Source organism: Micromys minutus, assembly GCF_963924665.1.
Source record: "Micromys minutus genome assembly, chromosome: 1".
NCBI classification, from domain to species: domain Eukaryota; kingdom Metazoa; phylum Chordata; class Mammalia; order Rodentia; family Muridae; genus Micromys; species Micromys minutus.
Genome location: NC_137969.1, coordinates 80,619,217 through 80,641,275, shown reverse-complemented (window position 1 = coordinate 80,641,275; position 22,059 = coordinate 80,619,217). Strand labels below are relative to the sequence as shown.

At 38.1% G+C, this 22,059-nt stretch overlaps 1 protein-coding gene across 3 annotated transcripts in view; it reads right to left on the bottom strand.

The window, feature by feature from the left end:
• RABGAP1L (RAB GTPase activating protein 1 like) overlaps positions 1-22,059 on the bottom strand; it is a gene marked incomplete at its 5' end in the record, with an annotated part of 560,236 nt that overhangs the window by 117,255 nt on the left and 420,922 nt on the right. For 2 of the 3 annotated variants that reach the window (XM_080920559.1, XM_080920560.1), the window contains one exon: positions 3,671-3,799. In XM_080920559.1, coding sequence (XP_080776685.1) covers positions 3,671-3,799 — 129 coding nt within the window. Of the gene's footprint in view, positions 1-3,670; positions 3,800-12,461; positions 12,630-22,059 lie in introns of those variants that run through there. The other variant, XM_080920561.1, reaches the window with a different exon arrangement.

Here is a 22,059-nt window from a genome sequence, read left to right as displayed (position 1 = left end):
CTGGCATATTGCAGATGCTCAATGTAAAAGTTACGTTTCATGAAGGTTTTCTTTTCAGCATTTAAAGACTCAATGCATTTTGTAACCATCTTCTGTCCTGTTCATGTATTTATCATTTGACTTACTTTTTGGCTAGCTCTTCTACTTACTGTCCTCTTCTGTCTTTTAGGAAAAGTACCTCCTCTCCATTCATCCACTGACTTCCTATATACCCTTTTAATGATTGGCTCTTATTCCTCACTCCACTGACACTGCTTCCTCTAAGGCCATCCTTGAATGTGTCTCCTGAGCATTACATATACAAAGTACATTTCCAGTCCTCAGTGCCTTACACGACTTCTAGGCACCACTGATACTTGCTTAGCTTACCCGTGTCATCTTCCTCCCCTTTGCTGAGGATAGAACCCAGGCCTCAGGAATATTTTATTCATAATGATATTTTTTTCTCTTAACATTCACATGTCTTACTCTTGTGAGTTTCTCCTATGTCTTTAGCTTTGTCCTCTTAGAAAGTACAATTCATTTTTATGTTTATTCAATGATCCTCAGCTCTTCTCTTTGAACACTTGGTATCATTCTTTATGAGAATTCACATACTCCTATGTTTTAATACTATGACTTCCAAATACATTCATTTAGCTCAGCTCTTACTTCAATATCCACCTGACTACTAGATACATGACTTATCTGGATACAAGTGCAGGGCTATATGCCAGCAATGTCACGTATCTAAAACTTATTACCCACTCATACAATGTACTCTCATTTTCCTTCTTGGTGTGATGACTACCAAGTTACCAACATAGGAATGCTGAGTTCCTTCCCTGGCTCTCTTCCCCATCCTAATGCTCATTAAATCATGAGATTCTATCTCTGTAGCATCTCCTGTCCATCCCTTGCCAGCCATAACAATCGGCCTTATTGTTCCTCTCTTAATTGTGCTAGGGTGGTTTGAAAAGTGCTGTCACCAGCAGCATAAGACTCCAGAAAGTGCATTTTCCACACAGCAGCTAGGACCACATGTCTAAAACAGAAATCTAAAGCCCCCCAGTCCTTACCAGAGTTCTCACACTCTGCTTACCTTGCTGTCTTCTAGTCCCCTGACCCTAAGGCCCACCCGCAGCCCTTCCCTCCATAATCTCTGATTAGGACCTACATTTAAGTCGTGAAACTGTGTATTCTCCTCACCCATGGATTTCTTCATTCCTAAAACTCAGCCCAGCCCACCCTGCTTACTTTTTATTCTCCCAGGGCCCATTTTAATCCTTATTTCCTGAGTTCTCTTGAATAGTGCCTTGTGCAAATAATCACCCAACACCTCATCTTCCTTCTTCCAGTTAATGTTGCCTTTTGTACGATACTTTTACCATGGTAGTTTCCGAAACAGAAACAACTATGTAGCCCTGGCTGGTCTAGAACTTGATATGTAGATTAGGTTGCCCTTGTATTCACAAGGACCCACCCACATCTGCTTCCCAAGGGCTGGGATTAAAAGCATGTGCCACTAGGGCTGGTGTACATTTGTACTTTAGAAATGAATGTTTTACTTTCAGACTTCTAAAGTAATCATAATCCAAGTGTAACCTCTTGTAATTCTCTTGACAACTCGGGAACAACCAGTAGCAAAAAATTATTTTGAATATACTTCCCAAAGAATTCACTTAACAGTTCCCAGCGTTTGGAATACACATTCAATGTCTATGAGTAAACATAATTTTGGCTAAAACCTTTGGTTCAGCCAAACAGTCTATGCATATGTGTCTGTCAGACTATCTTGTTTATCTTTCTGTCTTCCAGGTTTGTGTTTTGAGATAAAGGTGTCTAGCCTGGGCTGACTTCAAACTGAAATTGAATCAATCTTCCTGCCTCAACTGCCTGAGCACTGGGATGATAAGAATATTTTACTATGCTCAGCTGAAATAATTAGTCTTGAAGGCAATTTAGCATTCAGGATAAAGATTTGAGAGGTCTTTGGTGGGACAGTACTTAGAAAATGATCTTTTTAAATATGGGGTTTATTTGGAAAACACAAACATAATTTTTTTCCTATTCCATTATTTACTTTCAGCATTGATTTATGCTTTGGGGAATTTGTATTTTATTTTAAAATAGGTTAGAATTAGAAATAAAGATTGGCGTTGACAACAGTGCTTCAAGCCCACAAGCTGGGCATGGTGTTGCATACCTGTAGTTCCAGCACTCAGGAGAGGAACTGAAGGCCAGCCAGGGTTATAGAGCAGACAGCTAAGGCTACACAGTGAGACCCTGCCTTTTGCTTTTTAATTTATTGTTGCTGTATTTTAATGTTGGAGTAGAATGGTACCTGGAAGAACTCCAAATCAGTTATTTATTAGGCCCATATAATTATATCTTAAGTAATGAGCTCATTAAAGTAATGGAAACACTTGTCTGTGTGCCTGCCTTATCCTCTCATAGCTATATTTCCATACAGTGAAATTCAAGGTCCACCCAGGTTCCCACTGTCAGTCTGTTTCTTCTCCACTGCTGTTCTCCTGGTTCAGCTCACCCATGGATAACTTCCGGTTCTGTGTGCTTTCTCTACTTTTTTACCCATTCTTACCAACCATCTAGCTGATTTTGCATCTTCTCAGAACCGAGAACATACTTCTCTTCCCTGCCACATCAAAGTGAACCACACTATAACAACTGACAGCTCTTGGCTCCTCTGTGGGCCCTGTAACCTCTATTCTGATCCCACACTCTTTTCTAGCTCCACTAGCCAGCATGTCATCCTTTGCTCACAGGGCCTGAGCTGATGATGTCAGGACATCTGAACTGGCTCTTCCCTGCCTGGGGCATTACTCTCCCAGAATATATTAATGAGTTACCCTCTGTCTCATTCACGTCCTCTGGAGGTCTACACACACTAGTAAAAACATTACAACTCATCTATTTCCTTTCTTCTTTTTCTATGTCTACTTATCATAGTCAAACATAAATAAATAATTTATTAAGTTAATTATTTATTGTCTGTTTTCTTCTATGATAATATAAAGTCCATAAGATTTGTCCTTTGGCTTAATAAACAAATTTGTATTTACATCATGGATAAGTAAATATATTCTGGAGATATATGTACTGACATTACGAAACTGGTTCTAAATCTTTTAGAGAAAATATGCTCACTCACCTTAGTTTTCATTTGTCTGGACACAGCTTTCATTTTTAAGTTAATTTATAAGATTTGTTTAATTAGATACATGATATAGACCAATATATCTGATCTGATAGACATAAGATGGCTCTGGACAGAAAGACTCAAACTGCTAATTACCTTAAGAAAAGGAAAGAACTGCTTGGCATATTTTTCCTGCTCTGTCCTAAATAATCTTAAAACAGATGGCAAAAGCTAAATACCAAGTCTGCTGTCATGGAAACCACTATTATAGCAGCCCATTCCAGAGCCCCACCTAAAAGATAACTGTTTGCCGCCCTCTTATCACAATCTGGGCCCTGGGCCTTTCACTGTGAGTCCTACTAAAGGTAGAACAAATGACAACATCCTAGAATGACAAGAAGTCTAGGAGAGAACAGTGCACACAACATCCCAGAAACACACTAGAAACGAGCAACACAGACACGAGGAGGTGCATGTGCTTTGCTATGTCACATTGTTCTACATGCACGCTTGTTAGTTCATGGATCTTACTTTAATATTGCAGGCCTGCTCCATCAATCTTCTCGCATTCTCCTCTGCCCGGTATCTCTTTGGAAGCTGAACTCTGAAAAACTTCAAAGCACCTTCAAAATCAGCCTGCAGGAGGTCTTCCTTTGAGGTCTGTAAAACAATCACCAAGACACATCACCACACTTCAGCCTGTTCACATTACACTAGCAAATGTATTATTTTAAAAAAAAATGTCAATTTTCATGAGTGTACCATTAGATACTTTTAGTATTTCTACTCTTCAGAACATATTGGCATGGGACATGCAGAAATTACAAATCCTAAAGCAATGTAAGAGACAATTATTAACAAGTTAACATTTAATTTATATTATATGGAGATCATAATACTGGATCCCAGCAAGCTAGAAGTTAAAGAGAGAAACAGAGAAAGAAAGAGAGAGAGAGAGAGAGAGAGAGAGAGAGAGAGAGAGAGAGAGAGAGAAGAAAGAAAGAAAGAAAGAAAGAAAGAAAGAAAGAAAGAAGGAAGGAAGGAAGGAAGGAAGGAAGGAAGGAAGGAAGGAAGAAAAGAAAGAAAGAAAGAAAGAAAGAAAGAAAGAAAGGGAAAGAAAAGAAAAAAGCAAAGAAAAGAGAAGTAGTCAGGATGGCCAAGCCGTCTAAGGCACTGTATTCAAGTTGTGGTCTCTCCCCTGGAGGCTAACCCCATTCCTGACAAGTTGTATCTTGGGCTGCAGAGATGGCTCATTGGTTAAGAGCAATGACTGCTCTTCTTCCAGAGGTTCTGAGTTCAATTCCCAGCAACCACATGGTGGCTCACAACTATCTGTAATGGGATCTGATGGCCTTTTCTGGTATGTCTGAAGAAAGCAACAGAGTACTCACATAAAATAAATCTCTTTAAAAAAATAAAACAAAACAAACAAAAAAAAAACAACTCCTGGATTAACCTTGTATGACTTCACATCGATTTTATTTACAATGATCAAAGCCCATGAGTGTCACATAATAAATATAATGGGAAGATGGCTTTTCACTAATGGCAACAGCAGCTAAAGTGAAGAAAACAAAGACTAGATCAAACAACTACAGAAAGCTATATAAAAATAAATAAAGCAAACCAAACTACTGACTTCTTACTAAAAAAAAGTTTGCTAAATTCACCTTTTAAAAAAGTCGCCATATAGAAATCAATCAGAATATCTGCACATAGGAAAAAAGACCAAAAGGAAACACAACAAAATGTTTGTTCAGATAAGAGGATATAGGTGATCTTTCCTTTCAATTCTGCAGTTTTTCTGTAATATTCTAGAAAAAAATTAAAAACAATGGAAGCAAAATTTCTGATACACACTATGATTTGGGTAAAAAGGTATACACAAATAAGTAAAAAAAGAAATTAAATATTTTCATTGGGAAAAATGGCACATGCCTGAAATTTCAATACTAAGAAAGCTGAGGTAGTTAGATCACTCTGAGTTTGAGGCGAGCCTGGGTTATTTAGTGAGTTCCAGTATGTTATATTAAAACATACAAGCTCATGTTATGAAATATTTGAAGGTTGTCACTTAATTGACATGTTTTCTCTCATATGTGAATGTTAACTTTGAACTTTTAGATAATGTATGATTTAACTGGAACACCGATAGAGCTTAGAAAGCTAGTAAAGACCCGTGGGGGGAGGAGTAGATATTTCAAGAGAAGGGAGATAGAATACAGTAATATAAAGAGGTAAAAGAAATAATGGAACAGGAAGGATAATGGAATGGGAAGGATCAAATCGGAAGGGTTGGGAGGGCAGGGTAGAGGAGGAATAGCTAACACGGAAAGCTCTTTGAAAAAGCCGTACACAAACTTGCTTCTGTAGAAGCATCCTAAAATGAATATCTATACACATATAAAAGGAGTTTAAATGGAGTTATCCTAAAATGAAGGGACAATACTCCAATCAGGGTAGTAGTACTGTCACATACTACTGGACAAAAACCTCAGTACTAGGGAATGAGTTACCTCTTTTTGAGTTGTTGTCCAGTATGGTCGCACAGACCCACAAACATTACAGGTTATCCTTCAGAACTTGAAAGTAAGATCCTGTTGTTAAAAGAAGCCCATAATTGAGTCATGAAAGCTGGAGAAATAAAATGGGCTCTGACCTGGTGGCTTGGCTGCCTGATTCTCTAAATCTGCTCAGGACCTAATTTCAAGTGTGGTTACTGAGCTCACATAAAGGTCCTCCTCACACACTGGACATTTAGTCAGGCTGGAATGGCAAGAAAGGTTGAGGTAGTTCTCATGGAGGCTGCAGTTTCAAGGGCAGGGCTTTGCAGGCACTACTATGCATGTGGACTGCACTGAAGCCCACCTCTGGTTGAATCTCTGCATGGTAGAAGTCAAATCACCTGGTGGCTCTCCACTTCAAAATACTGTTGGCAGGCAGGCAAGAGGACCCTGTAGCTAACTCACTTGCTGTATGTACTGGCTAGTGTTGTGTCAACTTGCTAAAAGCTAGAGTCATTTTGTAAGAAAGCCTCAACTAAGAAAAAGCCTCCATAAAATCTGTCTATAGGGCATTTTCTCAATTAGTGATTGGTGGGAGAGGCCCCAGTCCATTGTGGGTGGTGCCAGGTACTATAAAAATGTAGGCTGAGGAGGCTATGATGAGAAAGCCAGTAAGCAGCATCTCTACCTCTCCAGGGCCTCTGCATTAACTTCTGCCCCAGGTTCCTGCCCTGTTTTGAGTTTCTGTCCTGACTTCCTTTGATGATGAATGGTGATATAGAAGTGGAAGCTGAATAAACCTTTTTCTCCCCAACATGCTTATTGGCCATAGTGTTTCATTACAGCAATAGGGATTCTAACTAAGACACTGTGACATCATGAGTCTAAGCTTTAGCACCTATATAAAGGTGGAATGAGAGAACAAAATTGTTCTCTAATGCCCACCCATGCATGTGTATGTTCTCATATGCATATGGCACACAGATATGAGAATGTCCATAGACATAAAGTAACAAAATTACAAAAAAAAAAAAAAAAAAAAAAACAAAAAACTTGTTTCTTTGTTGTCTTAGTTAGGGTTTTACTGCTGTGAACAAACACCATGAATGATGAAGGCAAGTCTTAAAAGGACAATATTTAATTGGGATGGCTTACAGGTTCAGAGGTTCAGCCCATTATCATCAAGGTGGGAGCATGGTAGCATCCAAGCAGGCATAGTGGAGGAGGAGCTGAGAGTTCTACATCTTCATCTGAAGGCTGCTAATGGAAGACTGACTTCCAGGCAGCTAGGATGAGGATCATAAGCCCACACCCATAGTGACACACCTATTCCAACAAGGACACAAGGCCTAGTAGTGCCACTCCCTGGGCCAAGCCTATTCAAACTATCACACAAGACCATCACATTGATTTTCTAAAGATAACTTGCAATCTGACTTGATCCCAAAGGGGTTTCCTCTCATTTCCTATCTTTAAAAGACTTCTATAATCATTAAGTATCACAAACACCTTTGCAATGCCGTAAGTGTATTACAAGCTTATAGGAAAAACTCTCCATTTTGTGACAACCGTTTCTAAGAGGTTTTCCCTCTGCAGCTGAGGCATAGACCTCTCCTATTTTGCAAAGATTTGGATGCCTCACTAGGAATTTGACACAAAGTAGGTATTTGGTGCTGGGAACAGACCTGGAATCTCACCCACACTAACCATATGTTCTAACCCTGAGGTTTGTATCTTTAGTTTGTTTATTTTTAATGTTTAAAAAAATATAATTTATCTCTGTGTGTGTATCTACCTGGAAGTTTTGCTGTGTATTTTTGGTTTTAGATTTGTATTATACAGTCATGGTTTCTCACATAAAAGCAAAATGGGGCAGTGGTGGTAAACTTGCCCTGTGTGGATGCTTGTAGAGCCCAAAAGTGACAACAGGTCAGTTGTCTTTCCATTTCCTCTTGCACTGATCCAGAGGTTTGTTGTTTCAGCTAGCCTGGTTGGCCAGTGAACTCATGGGGTCTCCCCAACTCTACTCTCTAGTGTTGGGGTTAGAGGTACACACCATCGCATCTGTTTTTTTTTTTTTTTTTTTTTTTTTTTGTTTTGTTTTTTTATTTTTGTTTTTTTTTTAAATGTAGGTGCTGAGGATCAGAACTGGCGTTTTTCTTCTTGTAGGCAAGCTCTTTACCCACAGATATAACTACTTAGCCTAAGGAAAACAGGACTTTAAAGTTTAACATAGCATCTCACAACTCAGAAACAAACTTCCCCAGCCTTATAGTACTTTGCTTGTCCTTTTCCTTATCCTCCTCACACCCCTTACATATATATTACATATATGAAAGACTTTATATATATATAGACTAGCACTGAATTTATTTTATTTAATGCATGTTTCGGAGACAGCAAGTACTAATATGATTGTAAGACTAAGGCACAATGAGAAGTGTTTCCTGTGAAAAGAACACATAGCCTCAACCAGGATCACTAGGTCTAATCCATACAAATTAATAATTACCTAGCTATGACAATGATAACAATGGTTATAATTAAGCTTAGAGTTATATGAATATTAATCCCCCAACAACGAAGAGAGAGGCTTAGCACATGATTTCATAATGATAAGTCTTAAGCTTTAACCAAACCAAGTACCCCCAAAAGGATGTCTTGGCTTTGACCGCAGAATCCCATCAAGCTAGACCTGATTGACACTGGAAAGGCTATTACTCCTCAACTGGAAATTTATTAACTTTTTGTTTATTAGCATAGCCAATAAAAGATGAACCATTTTTTCACATCTTACTAACAAATACTTAAGAGTACTTCTATAGTACCTTTGAATAATTGCAAGGGAACAGTAAACTATCAAAAGGCAATATTTCTCCAACACTGTTAAGTAACAGTGGCCAGAGGTAACATCTACACAATAACATCTAAGTAACTCAGTTATTTGCCAATACAGGTCCCTTGCTTTATGACAATCTTTTCATAATATGAACTGTGTTTACCCCTTACATCTGCAGAGGCACCGTCACTTACCCTTCATTTGGACAGAATTATTTATGAAGCCTGTGGTATGACTAAAGACATTTATATAAATTCTACTTCTGTTTTTTTTTCAAGTAGGTAGTAAGAAATATCTGCAAGAGGTGGTTTTACTATAATATTCTTTGAGTTGCTTCAGTAACAGGAATAAAATAGTCAAACAACAGACATCAATGTAAGTGTGGTCTACAGATTCCTGTAAGCTCTAGTTACAGCAGACCTAGGGTTAAGAGACAAAATTTACACAGTACATTTTGTGCTTATTTTAATATGAAGATGTTTTGGGATTTTTGAGGAAATAAAAAGTATACACATGACATCTTCTGTATTTGGGTTTTTAACTTTTTAAAAAGCAGTAATCTCCCTTCAGTGAGCGATCTTTACAGATTTTTGCACTAGAGGTAAAAAGAGGAAATAATTCAGTCTCCAGTAGGTTTTTTTTTAACCTTCATTTTATTTCAGAAAATTCCATAAGCCAAGAACATATTAGGAAATTTTTTTATCATAAAGTTTTTCATTAAAATGAAATATTTCGATGGTTACTAAATGGGCAGCTAGAATATTTGTCTGAATGTAATATTTGCACATGCACACACACACATACACACATCTCAATCTTCACTGGAAGTCTTTGGAACTTACTGTGAAGATACCCAGAGGCTCAGTATTGAAAATATAGGTGACACTAATTATAATATCTAATGACATAATAACTTCTCATGTCATATGACTGCAAAAATAAACAAACAAATAAAAAACCCTAGAGAGAAAAGAAGAATTCTGAAGGTAAAAAAAGTAAAAGTTTTTCTTCAACCACAAAGTTTACTAGCAGCACATAACCTCTGGCCATGTGTTATGCACTTCTGCTGACAGCACACTGAATGTGTTTTCCCACTGAAAAATGCAGTGTAAGAATAACACATTTCTTTCTTTCTTTTTATAAAGAAGAAAAGTAGGTAAAAACAGTCCTAACATCTGAGTTTTATTTCCAGATGTTTCTATTCTAAACCCCTGGACTCTTGGGTGAAAAAATTTTCCTCAAGCTCTCTACTACGCAACAAACTCTGGGTGAGTATTTGGGGTGGGAGAGCAGGATGGTTCTTTTCTCCTCTGCATTGTTTTTACTCTAAATGGCCTTTTCTTCTCTCATTATGATGTCCTACAGGATTCCTCAACTGTTGTAGGCCTAAGAACCTTTAGACAAGGATAAAGATAACCTTTAGCTGATATATAAGATGTTTACATCTATTTGAGTATTTTAATTCCAATGAACATGTTTGTTAAGTCATCATGAGGCGTTGATGCATTGTGGTAATATCTAAAATGAAGTACTTATATAATAAATACTTAATATATTGAGGGAATTTGTTCTTTACTGTCTGTACCTTTGAGAGGTAAATCACATAGATTCTAAATGTGTATCCTATCTTCCCTGGTCTCTCACCATCACACAAACTTCATCATTTAGTTCTCTCTGTGTCTATTAGGAACCATAAATAAAGCTCAAAGCACAAATCTACTGCTCTGATTGGATAAATCATCCTTTACTTGCTTGTCTTTGTTTTTGCATGAGGCACTCGGCAGCACAGGCTGGCCCGGAACTCACTATGTAGCACAAGCTGATTCTTGGCTTCAGCCTCCTAAGTGCCAGGGTCACAGGAAACCACAGATATACCTGGCTTTGACTTTTTTTTTTTTTAAAAAAAAATAATTTATAATTAAAAAATTTAATGGCATGTAAAAATAAAATAAGTGATCTGTACATGTTTATATGCAGTCATGTTTAAAACATGACTAAAAGGCAGAGTCATGCCTTAAACTTGGGTCTTGACCTACTGGCTGGAAATGGACAGATACTGATACTGCACATGTCAGGATGCCTCCAAGGACCACCATCAATCCTGAATCATTAGTCAGTTCAATTACACTAAGCTGAACAACTAAGCCCATCCCCCACCCTCCCAGTACACAAGCTAAACTTTTTAAGTGGTAACTCCTTGGATAGCTGATCCCAATTCACAGCCACCATGTTAATTAAAGGACTCCCCAAATATAAGCTATATACCACCAAGGGTTTATCAATAATCTTTCAAGGGCAACTGGTACAACAATAACAGAGACTTCCAAATGGTCACAAACACAGCTCAGCATATGTTATTCATGTAGCATACAGTTAGCCCTATCACCTAGGCTCGATAAGACAGAGTCCAACAAACCCTGAGGGAAGAACTTACTTTAGAAATATTATGTGACATCCAGATTTGTCCATCTGCAACATAGGGACATATGTAACCTCTCTAAGATTTTAAGTTTGGAAGTCCAACTCCTTGTGGATTTTATTGCTAATTAAATGTTTTTAACTAGAAGTTTACATTTATCTCTAGAATAGATAAGACTATGAGACATTTTTTAAGCTATCAATTCATGGTTTTCTTCAAAATACTGAAAACTTGAAAGTAAAATAGGCTATGCAAGAACTATGAAGTCGTCAGCAGAAACCATTGAGTCACAGTTAAGTAGCGTTTAAGACTTGGAAATTTGTTACACCAAGACTCAGAGATGCAAGAAATTTGTTTAAATATATACAAGCAATTTCTAGTGCCAAAATTTCTGGACTTAAAAATAAAACTCATTTCTAATACATGGGGATCTTTTGTTTTCTCCCTTGTAAATTAAACTGTGAATCAGAAAAGCAATGGTTTCACCTAGGCATTAAAACATATATACTCAGATTTGTAAAAATTCTTCTATACATGGAAAAGAAATTATTGTATTTCTCAAATAACCTCCCTATAATTTTATACTGCTCACCATATCTAACTTTATCTTGCAATGACCAACCGACTTTTTCATGGTGGGAAATTTCTTATACACATTGCTACAGAATGTCTGTTATGATCAGACAGAAGAAATGGAGAAAGAAAACTAAATCTAGTCAAATAAACACTGTACTGAAAAGACATCTGAAACAATCATATAAATCCTGAGTAGCATTAACATTCCATTCTATAACATAAAGCTGTTTTTTTTTCCTTCCAATTACCAAATAATGGTATAGGACTACTGTAGACCAATTATATCACCCAACAGTTGCTAGGTACAGCTCTGGAACCACTGAAGAGAAACCCTGCCACAGCAATTGTGGGTATTTAATTTTAACCCTTGGTAGGAAATGAGGAAGGTTGATTTTTCTCCTATTTAGAAAATCAAATAACAAACAAGCCAGACTTCTCACAGTCATAGAACAAACCCATTAGCTGTGTGCAATTTTATAGACACATAGTTCAATCCCCCCCCCAGGAGAGAAACCTGCAATTTTTTACCCAAGGATTTTAGGTAATAAATCCCCATTGCCCAAATCTAATTGGCAATCATGTGAGGAGGTTGGGAAGCCAGCCTCACATAGTCTAGATAGATGGCTATTTCTGTTGTAAAATTTTAACCCTTTGGAGAAATAAATAACAGAATACCAACATCAAGTTTTGGGATTTTCTGGTTCATTTCTGAGCCTAGACAGCCTGAAAATATCCCTTTTTCCCCCTTGCCACAAAGATAATGCCACTGATGTGACCCTGGGCTCTGAGAAAAAAAGCCATAATTTCTTATAGCCAATTAAGGAGTGGCATGGTCCAGGCTTCAAGGAAGCTACACAGCAGTGGCCACTCAGCCCTCCTTCTCAGTAGAAAGGGTTGAAAGGGAAGAAAACAGGAACCCACAAGCCTCCAGAGTGACATTCTCATAGAGAACTACAAATTAAGTTCAATGAAAAACAATCTCACCGCCAGAAGCCGTGGCACAAACAGCCGGTGCCCCATCCCCAGAAGTTCCAGCACTCGGCACGCATACTCATTCACCAGCCTGCTCCTCTCGTCCTGCATGTCCTGGGACTTTCTGACAGGAGGTGTGAGCTTAGCAGCTGGGGCTGGGCAGGGCACCCCTTCTTCCATGAGCAGTAAATAGGGATCCAGAATGAGAAAGCTGGATCTCTCATCCACAATCCTGAGAACTGCAGATAGAGGGGAGCCAGGCTATGTCTCCCCAGGAGGATGCACAAAATGGTCTATGATGGGAACTGTCAGCTAATGTCGCTACAAGAAAAACATTTTGTCTAAATTATCAACTATGCAGAAGCCCTGGAATAGACTAGAGGAAGAAATCAAAGGCTGATGTAAATAAAAAATGGCAAAAGCAATTGAATCCTGGAAAAATAGCCAAGAGCGGAGCAGGAAGGGCTCAGATGCATGTGTCAAGATGGACAAGCTCAGAGGTCTCTAGCATGTGTGACTGAGGTGTGTGTGTGTGTGTGTGTGTGTGTGTGTGTGAGAGAGAGAGAGAGAGAGAGAGAGAGAGAGAGAGAGAGAGAGAGAGAATATATCTGTGTACGAGCAGGCAAGCAGGCAGGCAGCAGTAGCTGTAGAAGCCAGGGCAGTTGTGAAGCTGCAAGGAGAAAAGGATGAGCTCATTGCAATCCGTGATTCCTGACAAGCAGCCCTGCTGCTGTTGCTGTCGCTGCCCTGTTACTGCTGCTGCTGCCGCTGCCGCTGCTGCTGCCACCACCACCGTGCTGCCTCTAGCTGTGAATCAGTAATGAAGGGGTAAGAAAGGAAGGCGAGGGGGGGGGGGTAGCTGAATGAGCATGCAGAGGGTGTCTCAGGGGAGAATGCTGTAATAAGAAGCCAATGGCGAGCCATTGGACAGATAGGCTTTCCCCTCCCAGTCCACCTTCAATCAGTGTTAGTCTGACAGTTTATGCTGTTGAATCCCAAACACACAGACAGATGAACTAGCTTTTCCTAACATGTGATGCTCACAGTAAAATCAGACAGACAGACAGCTAAAAGGCTGACCCTATTCACTCTTGCTTTCTAGCAAGAACAGAAAGAAATCTAATCTTATGTCCTGTGTTTAATCTGGGAAGCTACAATTCTTGTCACATTGCTGAAATCTCCAGACAAGATAGGTGTTAGGGTAAAATGACAGACTGAATAGAAGAGCATGCACCAGCATCCGGCGACACACCCTCAGGCTGAAGTGTTTATGAAAAGACACACTTTTACTAATTGCAGAGTATACAGGAACAATACAGCACACTGAGAAGATTAGCCACATTTACATACATGTAACCCCGAAACACAAAAACCTACAGCATAATACTAAGTACTATTTAGTAACTATTAAAGTTGAAATTCTGGGAAAAAAAAGTAACTTTCATATGCCACAGACCTTTTAAATAGCGGTTTAAGGCACCAATTTAATTCTGATGTTTTATTAGACAAAACAAAAAATTGTTTTAACCATCTCTGATCAAATAAATTCTTCTTCAATGAGGCTGGTAACATTAGAAATTAAGCATCGTTTAAAATTTTAAAATTTCCAAACTAGACAGTGGTGCTCCACACCTTTAATCCCAGCATTCAGGAGGCTAAGGATATCTGGGTTCAAGGCCAGCCTGATCTACAGAGTGAATTCCAGGACAACCAGCCTTACACAGAGAAAAGAAACACTGTCTTGAAAAACAAACATACATGCATACATATGTACATACATACATACAAACACATACATACATACATATAGATAATCAATTGCAGCAAAATAGAGGCAAAAACACAGTATTACCTCCAGGACAGTTGTTTAATGTTATCTTAACAATTTATCCTGCATGCAAGTGTCCTGGCTCCTTGTTTTTGTAGCTGATCTCTCAAAACAGACAACAGACATTAGAATGTTTACGTAAAGTTTTACATACAAAGAAGTAAGGAGGCTAAGAGAGCATCCCAAATGTTTTCTTCATCCCCCCCCCCCTGTCACTCTGTCTCTCTGTCTGTCTGTCTCTCTCTTTCCCCTTGAGTTAGCATTTTCTACTCTACCACAAAAGAGCTGCAGATCTGGATGTAATCAAATAGAAACATAACTTTCTGACAAATACCTGTAATCCAAAATAGTAGAGAGAATAACTGTGGTTCTAGTGAAACAAGCAGGGCGGTTACCTCTTTAACAGAACATTGATTTGTTGCCAAATCTTAAGCAAAGAAAACAAAAACAAAACATTAACATCTGACTGTGTATGGGTATGGTGACACTCATCTGCAATCCTCGAACTTGAGAATCAAGAGGACCACAAGTTCAAGGCCAGACTGAGCTACATAACAAGACCCTGACTCAAAAAAGGAACGAGGATCTAATTCTGAGGCAGAACATTTGCCTAACATGTGCAGATAAAAAAACAGGAAAACTTTTATAAAGTACCATTTTTATCATGAAAATTTGTGTGTGTTCGTGTGTAGTTTATGTGCTGTATGTTTATATTTTAAGCCTCCTAAGGTTTAGAGGAAACCTTTACTGGTCTGCCTAGGATGAAACACCTTGTGTTGGAACTAGAAAATTAAGGAAAAAATTCTGGGTATTTTCACACTTCACACACACACACACACACACACACACACACACACACACACACACACACACAAGGTGGGGCCTCATTTCACATTAAGACAGTGCTACTGAAAGTGATTGTGAAAAGCACTGTCATAAACCATTCAGAGCACACAACGTTCTGGCTTAGAGGAAAAGACAGAAGTAAGTGACTTCTTAGCTTACAGGAATTTTTCTTGGAAAGACTCTTTCCAATATACCCCAGGTGGGTCTTGAACCCTCTCTGTATGTAGGCTGGCCTTGGTCCTCAGGCCTCTACCTTCATGTTCTAGAATTATAGATGTATTCAACCATGCCAGGCGTATAACAAGTCATATATTTTTTCTTTAAAAGGACACAAATGTATTCCAACTCAAATGATTTGTTATCAAAGAATACTTCGGTATGTTTTCCCATATAAACTAGAAATAATAAAAACTTTTTTCAACCATTCTGGTAAAAAGTAAAAATGAATCAAATCATTGTAGAACTAATGTGTACAAAATAAATTTTAAGTAGTAAATGCAATAATGAAAATATAGTATCAACAAGAAAAATACTTAAAATATTTTATAAAGACTAAGAATTCTAACTGAGTCATGGATCTCAGTTTCTCAAATACCCCTAACACACTGTTCCTCAGGAAGCAACTATATATGCTTTCAGTTTCTGTATTTTACCATTCTCCTATTTTCAGTTGACCTTTCTGACAGAATCTTTGTCAATATCAAGAAAAATAGCTATTCTAGAACATCATTCTGTTAAGTGGGATATTGGATTCTTAGAATTTCTACAGCAATAGAAGAGCCACCGCCATCTCAGTAGTTTTTCTTCTGTCTTTCAAGCCCACAATACCTTATTTAATGTTCTAGTGAGTTGGTAACATCATAGAACATCTTGTTAAGAACAAGATTTGACTTACAGTTGTCTAAAAATTTGAAACAGCAATTTTTGTGCTAACTAGTTGATAATACTAGCCTTCTCAAATTTTTTTACATTATCATAAAAGAATTTGTGTTTATTCTAAGAAATATTCTTATGATAACAAGGGAGTGTGGCTAAATCATCCATAGCAGAGGAAAACCTTTCTTTATCCACCTAGCTTTTCTTCTAAGAGTCCTGCAAATAAGTCTGACCACAGGCGAGACAACAACACAAGTTCAATAGCTATGGAGTGCAGACACATGGAGGCACTGGGCTTAGAAACTCAGAGTAGTGGCAGATCCTGGGCCTGTAAAGCATCTTAATGAAGAGCAGAATTCTTTTCAGAAAAAATGACAAGGCAAAAGCCAAATATGTTGAGCTTCTAGGGTGACAGATTTCAGGAAGGTAAATATATGGAGAAACTAATGTAGATAAGGACTGGCTAGAAGGCTTTCAAGTACACTCTGTATTGTAGATCATCCATGACATCTCATCACCTTCCCTAAGGCTGCTAGCAGTCCCTTCCTGGTATGGGAATGGCAGAAACATCTTCACAGGGGACATTTATGCTCTACTTTTAAGCAAAGAGTTCATCTTACATCAGTTTTTCAAATCCAGTTTAGAACAATACTTACATCAGAATCATATATTTGAATGTGGTACCCTAAAACCCCTTTGTATTAAGAGACTGAATATGGGAAAATGCCAACAACTGTCCCAAAGCCATAATGCACTGACAAGAAATGTTATTTTCTGGTCTTCTGGAAAGTAGGTGGCCAGTGATGTGGTAGTCCGAATAAAAATAGCCCCATATAGGCTCATTGAGAGTGCCATTATTGAAAGAATTAGGACATGTGACCTTATTGGAGTAGGTGTGGCCTTGTTAGATAACTGGAGGTTGTGTTACTGAGGGTGGGCTTTGAGGCTTCAAAAGCTCAAGCCAGGCCCAGTGGCTCACTTGCTTCCTGCTGCCTGCCAATCCAGTGTAGAAGTCTCAGCTAGTTCTTGAGCACCATGTCTGCGTGCAGCCTTTCCACAATGCTTTCTATCATGATGATAACATACTAATCCTCTAAACTATAAGCCAGCCCCAGTTAAATATTTCCCTTTATAAGAGTTACTGTGGACATGATGTCTCTTCATGGCAACAAAATCCTAATTAAGACAAATGGAAAAGACTTAATTGGAGTCTTGTACTTGAGAATGCTCTGTATAAGCCATTTTACTATGACTGCCAGACATGCTCAGGACAGAAAAGATTTACATTGTAAAAAGAAATAAAGACTTGACTAAATTCATAGGTCTACAACTGTGAACACTATGTTTTTTTTTTTTTTAATTTTAGGGTTTTTTTTTCTTTAAAGAAAATGTTAGGTTGTTACTTTTGTTGATTACAAAGATGAAAAAGCAAATACTCTCCAACTTTCAGGACCCTGAAATGAGGAAACATCCAAAGAGGAAGATACACAGTGCTTATGAGATACCAATAGACGAGAAAGCACACGATATGCTATAATGTAGGTATGTCTGTAATAGACGAAGACAGAAGTTGGCTAGTGGGACTGGCCTAATCCTTGAAATGTGAGTACTAGAACTAAATACATCTCTAAGAGTACAGGAAGGTACTGATCATTAACCATCTTCTAGTTACATTTACACCAGTAAATCACCACCAGAGGCAGCAGCACCACCACCACTTTATTATGTTACAGGCCATAAAATCCAGAACCTCATAGTGCTAGACATGCCTCTGTGTGCACAGCCGTGTCTCTATCCCTTACTTACATTTACTAGCAATATTTATATGGAAGTTATTAGCACTCTTTAGTCTTTCTTAGTCTCAGTAAAATGGCAACATAACTTACTTAGCTAAAATGCTCTGCAAATTTATTAAGATGAATATATAAAAGAAAGTGTTACAGAGCCTAGCACATAGTGGGTACTCAATAGCTAGTAGTTTTCTTCATTCTTACCTGGAAGTCATGTAAAACAGGAGAAAATGTACTAAGTGTGGTGTTTACCTGGGTTACAATTAAGAAAGGTAAAGAGAACTCTGGGCATACTAACAATAAAAATGAGCCAACCAAAGACTGATAAAATAGTGTCAGGCTGCCTGCACCCTTGGCTCACTCCAAGACACAGATTAGGTACCCATGCTTCTTCTGCCCTAGGGGAAGGCAAAGGTGCCATAGCACTATTCTCAATCTGTTTCTCTACTATCTGACTGTGTGTGTGTGTTTGTTTGTTTGTTTTATGCGAGTACACTGTAGCAGTCTTCAGACACATCAGAAGATCCCATTACACATGGTTATGAGCCACCATGTAACCACTGAGAAATCTCTCCAGCCCCGTCTGACTGTTTTTTAGAAGATGAATTCTTTAAAATTTGAAAATTTCCCAAGATCCGAAGATCAGGTCAAAGATCAAAGATGACACCCTGAATAGTGCTGATCTCTCAACACTGTAAAATCCCACACAAGCAAACCACTCTTTCATTCAGGCCTTAGTTCCAACCAACACTTTGCTATAGGATTCTGGTAGAGGAAGACAGGTTAGATGTTGGTTCCAATGGTATGGATTGTTCAAGTACTTGACAAAAAGAGGAAAATGACATGTAATGAGATTGAGCTTACAAGCCATCTCACAGGGAAATGAGTCTCATTAATTTACAGTTGTGACTCATATATCAAAATATAGAGTATAAAATAAAAGGCTTGCACTGTGGTAGGGGGTTCAAGTTATAAATCTATAGGAATTTGAAGGAGAAAACGATTACTAGAAAATATTGTAGACTTGACTAAGTGGTTGTGTGTGTGTGTGACTGTGTGTATGTGTGTGTGTGTGACTGTGTGTATGTGTGTTTTCAGGAGTCTCTGACCTGATGCAGGATGCTGTCATATTGTTATTATTCTTTCTTATTTATGCAGAACAGAACAAAGCAACTTGAGGATACTCTGAATGGACTTGACAGCTTTCCATCTTTACTGTGACACCTTGACTAAAGGAAGAACTGATCTACTGCCTTTTGGTAAGGCACTCTCTGCCTTACAGCATCAGCACTGCCAGATAGCTCAGAAAGCAGCCATGTTATTACTATACATTTTTCTTGTTTGAAGAGTACTGTATAGATAGAAATCTGAAACTTGTAGCCAGTAGTCTCAGATATATCCACATCTATAGCTTAATATATATATATATATATGTATATATATATATATATATATATATATATATATATATATAGAGAGAGAGAGAGAGAGAGAGAGAGAGAGAGGCTTAATATATTGAATATATATAAATTACATTAAAATATACAAATTAAGTAAGTTTATATATATATATATATATATATATATATCAAACTAAGATATGAATGGCACACAGTTAATATAGACTACTTGATGTATGTGATGGATAATTTTATGTCAACTTGACAGAAGTTAAAGTCATTTAACAGAAGGGAACCTGAATTGAAAAATGTTTCCACAGGCTGACTTATTTTCTTGATAGACAATTGATGGGGAAGGACCCCGCCTTTTGTAGGCAGTGTCACCCTGATGTAGGTGGCCCTGAGTGCTGTAAGAAAGCAGGCTGAGCAAGTCACAAGAAGCAAGCCAGTAAGCAGCACTCTTTCAGGGCTTCTGTATCTGATCTTGCCTTCAGGTTCCTGCCCTGTTTGAGTTCCTGCCCTGACTTCCTTAGATAACGAACTAAGAAGTGAAAGTGCAAGAAATAAATCCTTTCCTCCCCATGCTTTTGATCATGGCTTCAATTACAGCAATAGAAACCTGAAGGAAGACAATGTGTTTAGAAATAAATATATACCCATGAAACAATTATCACTATCAATATGATAATTTACCCAGCTCTCAAAACTCCTCGTCCCCCTTTTCTTTTTCAGTTAGAGTTTTTAATATGAGTTCTATCACAGTAAGGTATTTTATAACAAGAGAGCGTAAGTCTATCCCATGTCATGTGACATTAATTAAACTATTTAAAGACAGACTCCATTTCTTTTCTCTTAGGTAACTTTCCCTGCTTCTCACTGGGTCTCCTGTGGCTGGTTTTATGAACATTACCCATAGTCCTCTCTCTGCTGCCTCAGGTATATAGGTTTTTAGATAATGTCTCTCAATATAGTGCTGCTCGCATTGAAAAACTATTATGGATTTTACAACAGAGTTGTAAAGTATGAGACCTTAGGTTCTAGAAGATATCAAGACCTAATAACTTGTATATTCTTTGATGTAAAAACAAAGAAAACAAATAGCTGACTGGTCACAGCCATAAAGTTTGCTTGTAGACAAGACCCAAGAGTACGCAGGCACAGCAGAGAATTCACCATTTCCAGCATCTGCTACTTTTGAATTAGCCTATAAAGAAATCTTTTACATTTATGCTTTACTCTTGTACCTACAAAGAATTGGTACACAACCCGTACCTGCCAGCTACTTAGAAAAAATATTAAGATTCATAAGGGCTGGATGGGAGAAGAAGCCTGGGAAGAGGAGACCCACTGCTTGCCTCAGAAGAGTCACTTGTAAATATATACTTCTGATAATTGAGCACTTCTAAATTTATGATAGACTATGTCCACTTCGAACATTTCCAGCAGCTATAGTCCTGAAAGCTCTGCCAAAGTCTATCACACAAGGGTTTCTTTCCTGAAGCCTTGTCCACGACACAGGTTTGAAATGGAACACTATCTTGGGTTTCTCATATTCTTTCCTAGGAAGTGTATATAAAGCTCATATTTATTTTCATGCTTTAGCAGAAGGCACAAACATATGTTAGAATAGGCTTTTAGAAATTAAAGTTGATCAGATTAAAATGACATAGAATCTAGACTCATCTGTGACCCTCTAAGATAGACTAGCCTTTCATTCTTACTAGCATTTATGTATGTTTTGTTGCTGTGGAAAATAATGGGCATTGTACTAATCTTGTAAATTGCTAATCACCTTTTTTCTGGTTCATCTCTAAGTATCCATTAAAGTGGCAATCTATGACATCTTCCAGGCTGTGTGGAATGCCAGAGCTAGTTTAGCAGCTGTCACAGTGAAAAGTAATATTTTCTGTAAGGGAGTTATATGGGTCAACTCCTGTATTACAAGTGAATTTGTTTCTGCAAAATGAACATGTCAAGATGGAGACTTTCATTTTTTAAAGTGGAAAAGTCCAAGTTGTAATTTGGTGCACAGCCCCTTCATGTTCCACTCCACATGCACATGCTCAAATGTATAGCTTCAAATGTAGTCACTACAACTCAGTTAGCAAAAAGAAAACAAAGTACAGCTAGAGCCAAAGTGAAGTTTCCTTTAGTCTTATAGTGGTGATTACTCTGTCCCTGTCCCTTGTGAGTAGAGTGCTTGTCCACACGCAGCATTGCACGGCCTGTGTCACAGGTGGATAGCAACATACTAGTAAGAGTATATGTGGGTCTCCCGATTGATGGGCTTTTACTTATGGCAGACTTTCTCCTCCAGAGTAGGACTTAATATAGCAACTTGCACATCAAATAACTAAAAGTATGGATAAATTTTATCTCCCTTTACATATGGGGATTATTAACAACCATGAACTATGGTAACATGTGTTAATATGTACTGACACAATTAATTGAATAATTAATTGTGCCCATTTCACTCAGGGAGCATCTGAGTGAGTGAGCTTAAAATCATTAAGAAATTTGACTGAGGTCATATAGCTAGTGATGGGTTGTTACCCCATAATATATCATATTATGTTGCCCCATAATATAGCATCTTAGATATTTTAGACTGAAGTGTTTGAGAGACATCTGGAAAGTGTTTTGCCACCATATATTAAAAGCAAGCTGACTTCCATCAGAGGGGTCCTTTCTAACCTTGCAGTACTACATTTCTGTGCAATCAGGGTATGGTGAACAATGTCAACCAACCAGAACCCCCAAAGCTCCCAGGGACTAAACCACCAACCCAAGAGTACACATAGGGAGACCCATGGCTCCAGCTGCATACAGAGCAGAGGATGCCTTATCAGGCATCACTGGGAGGGAAG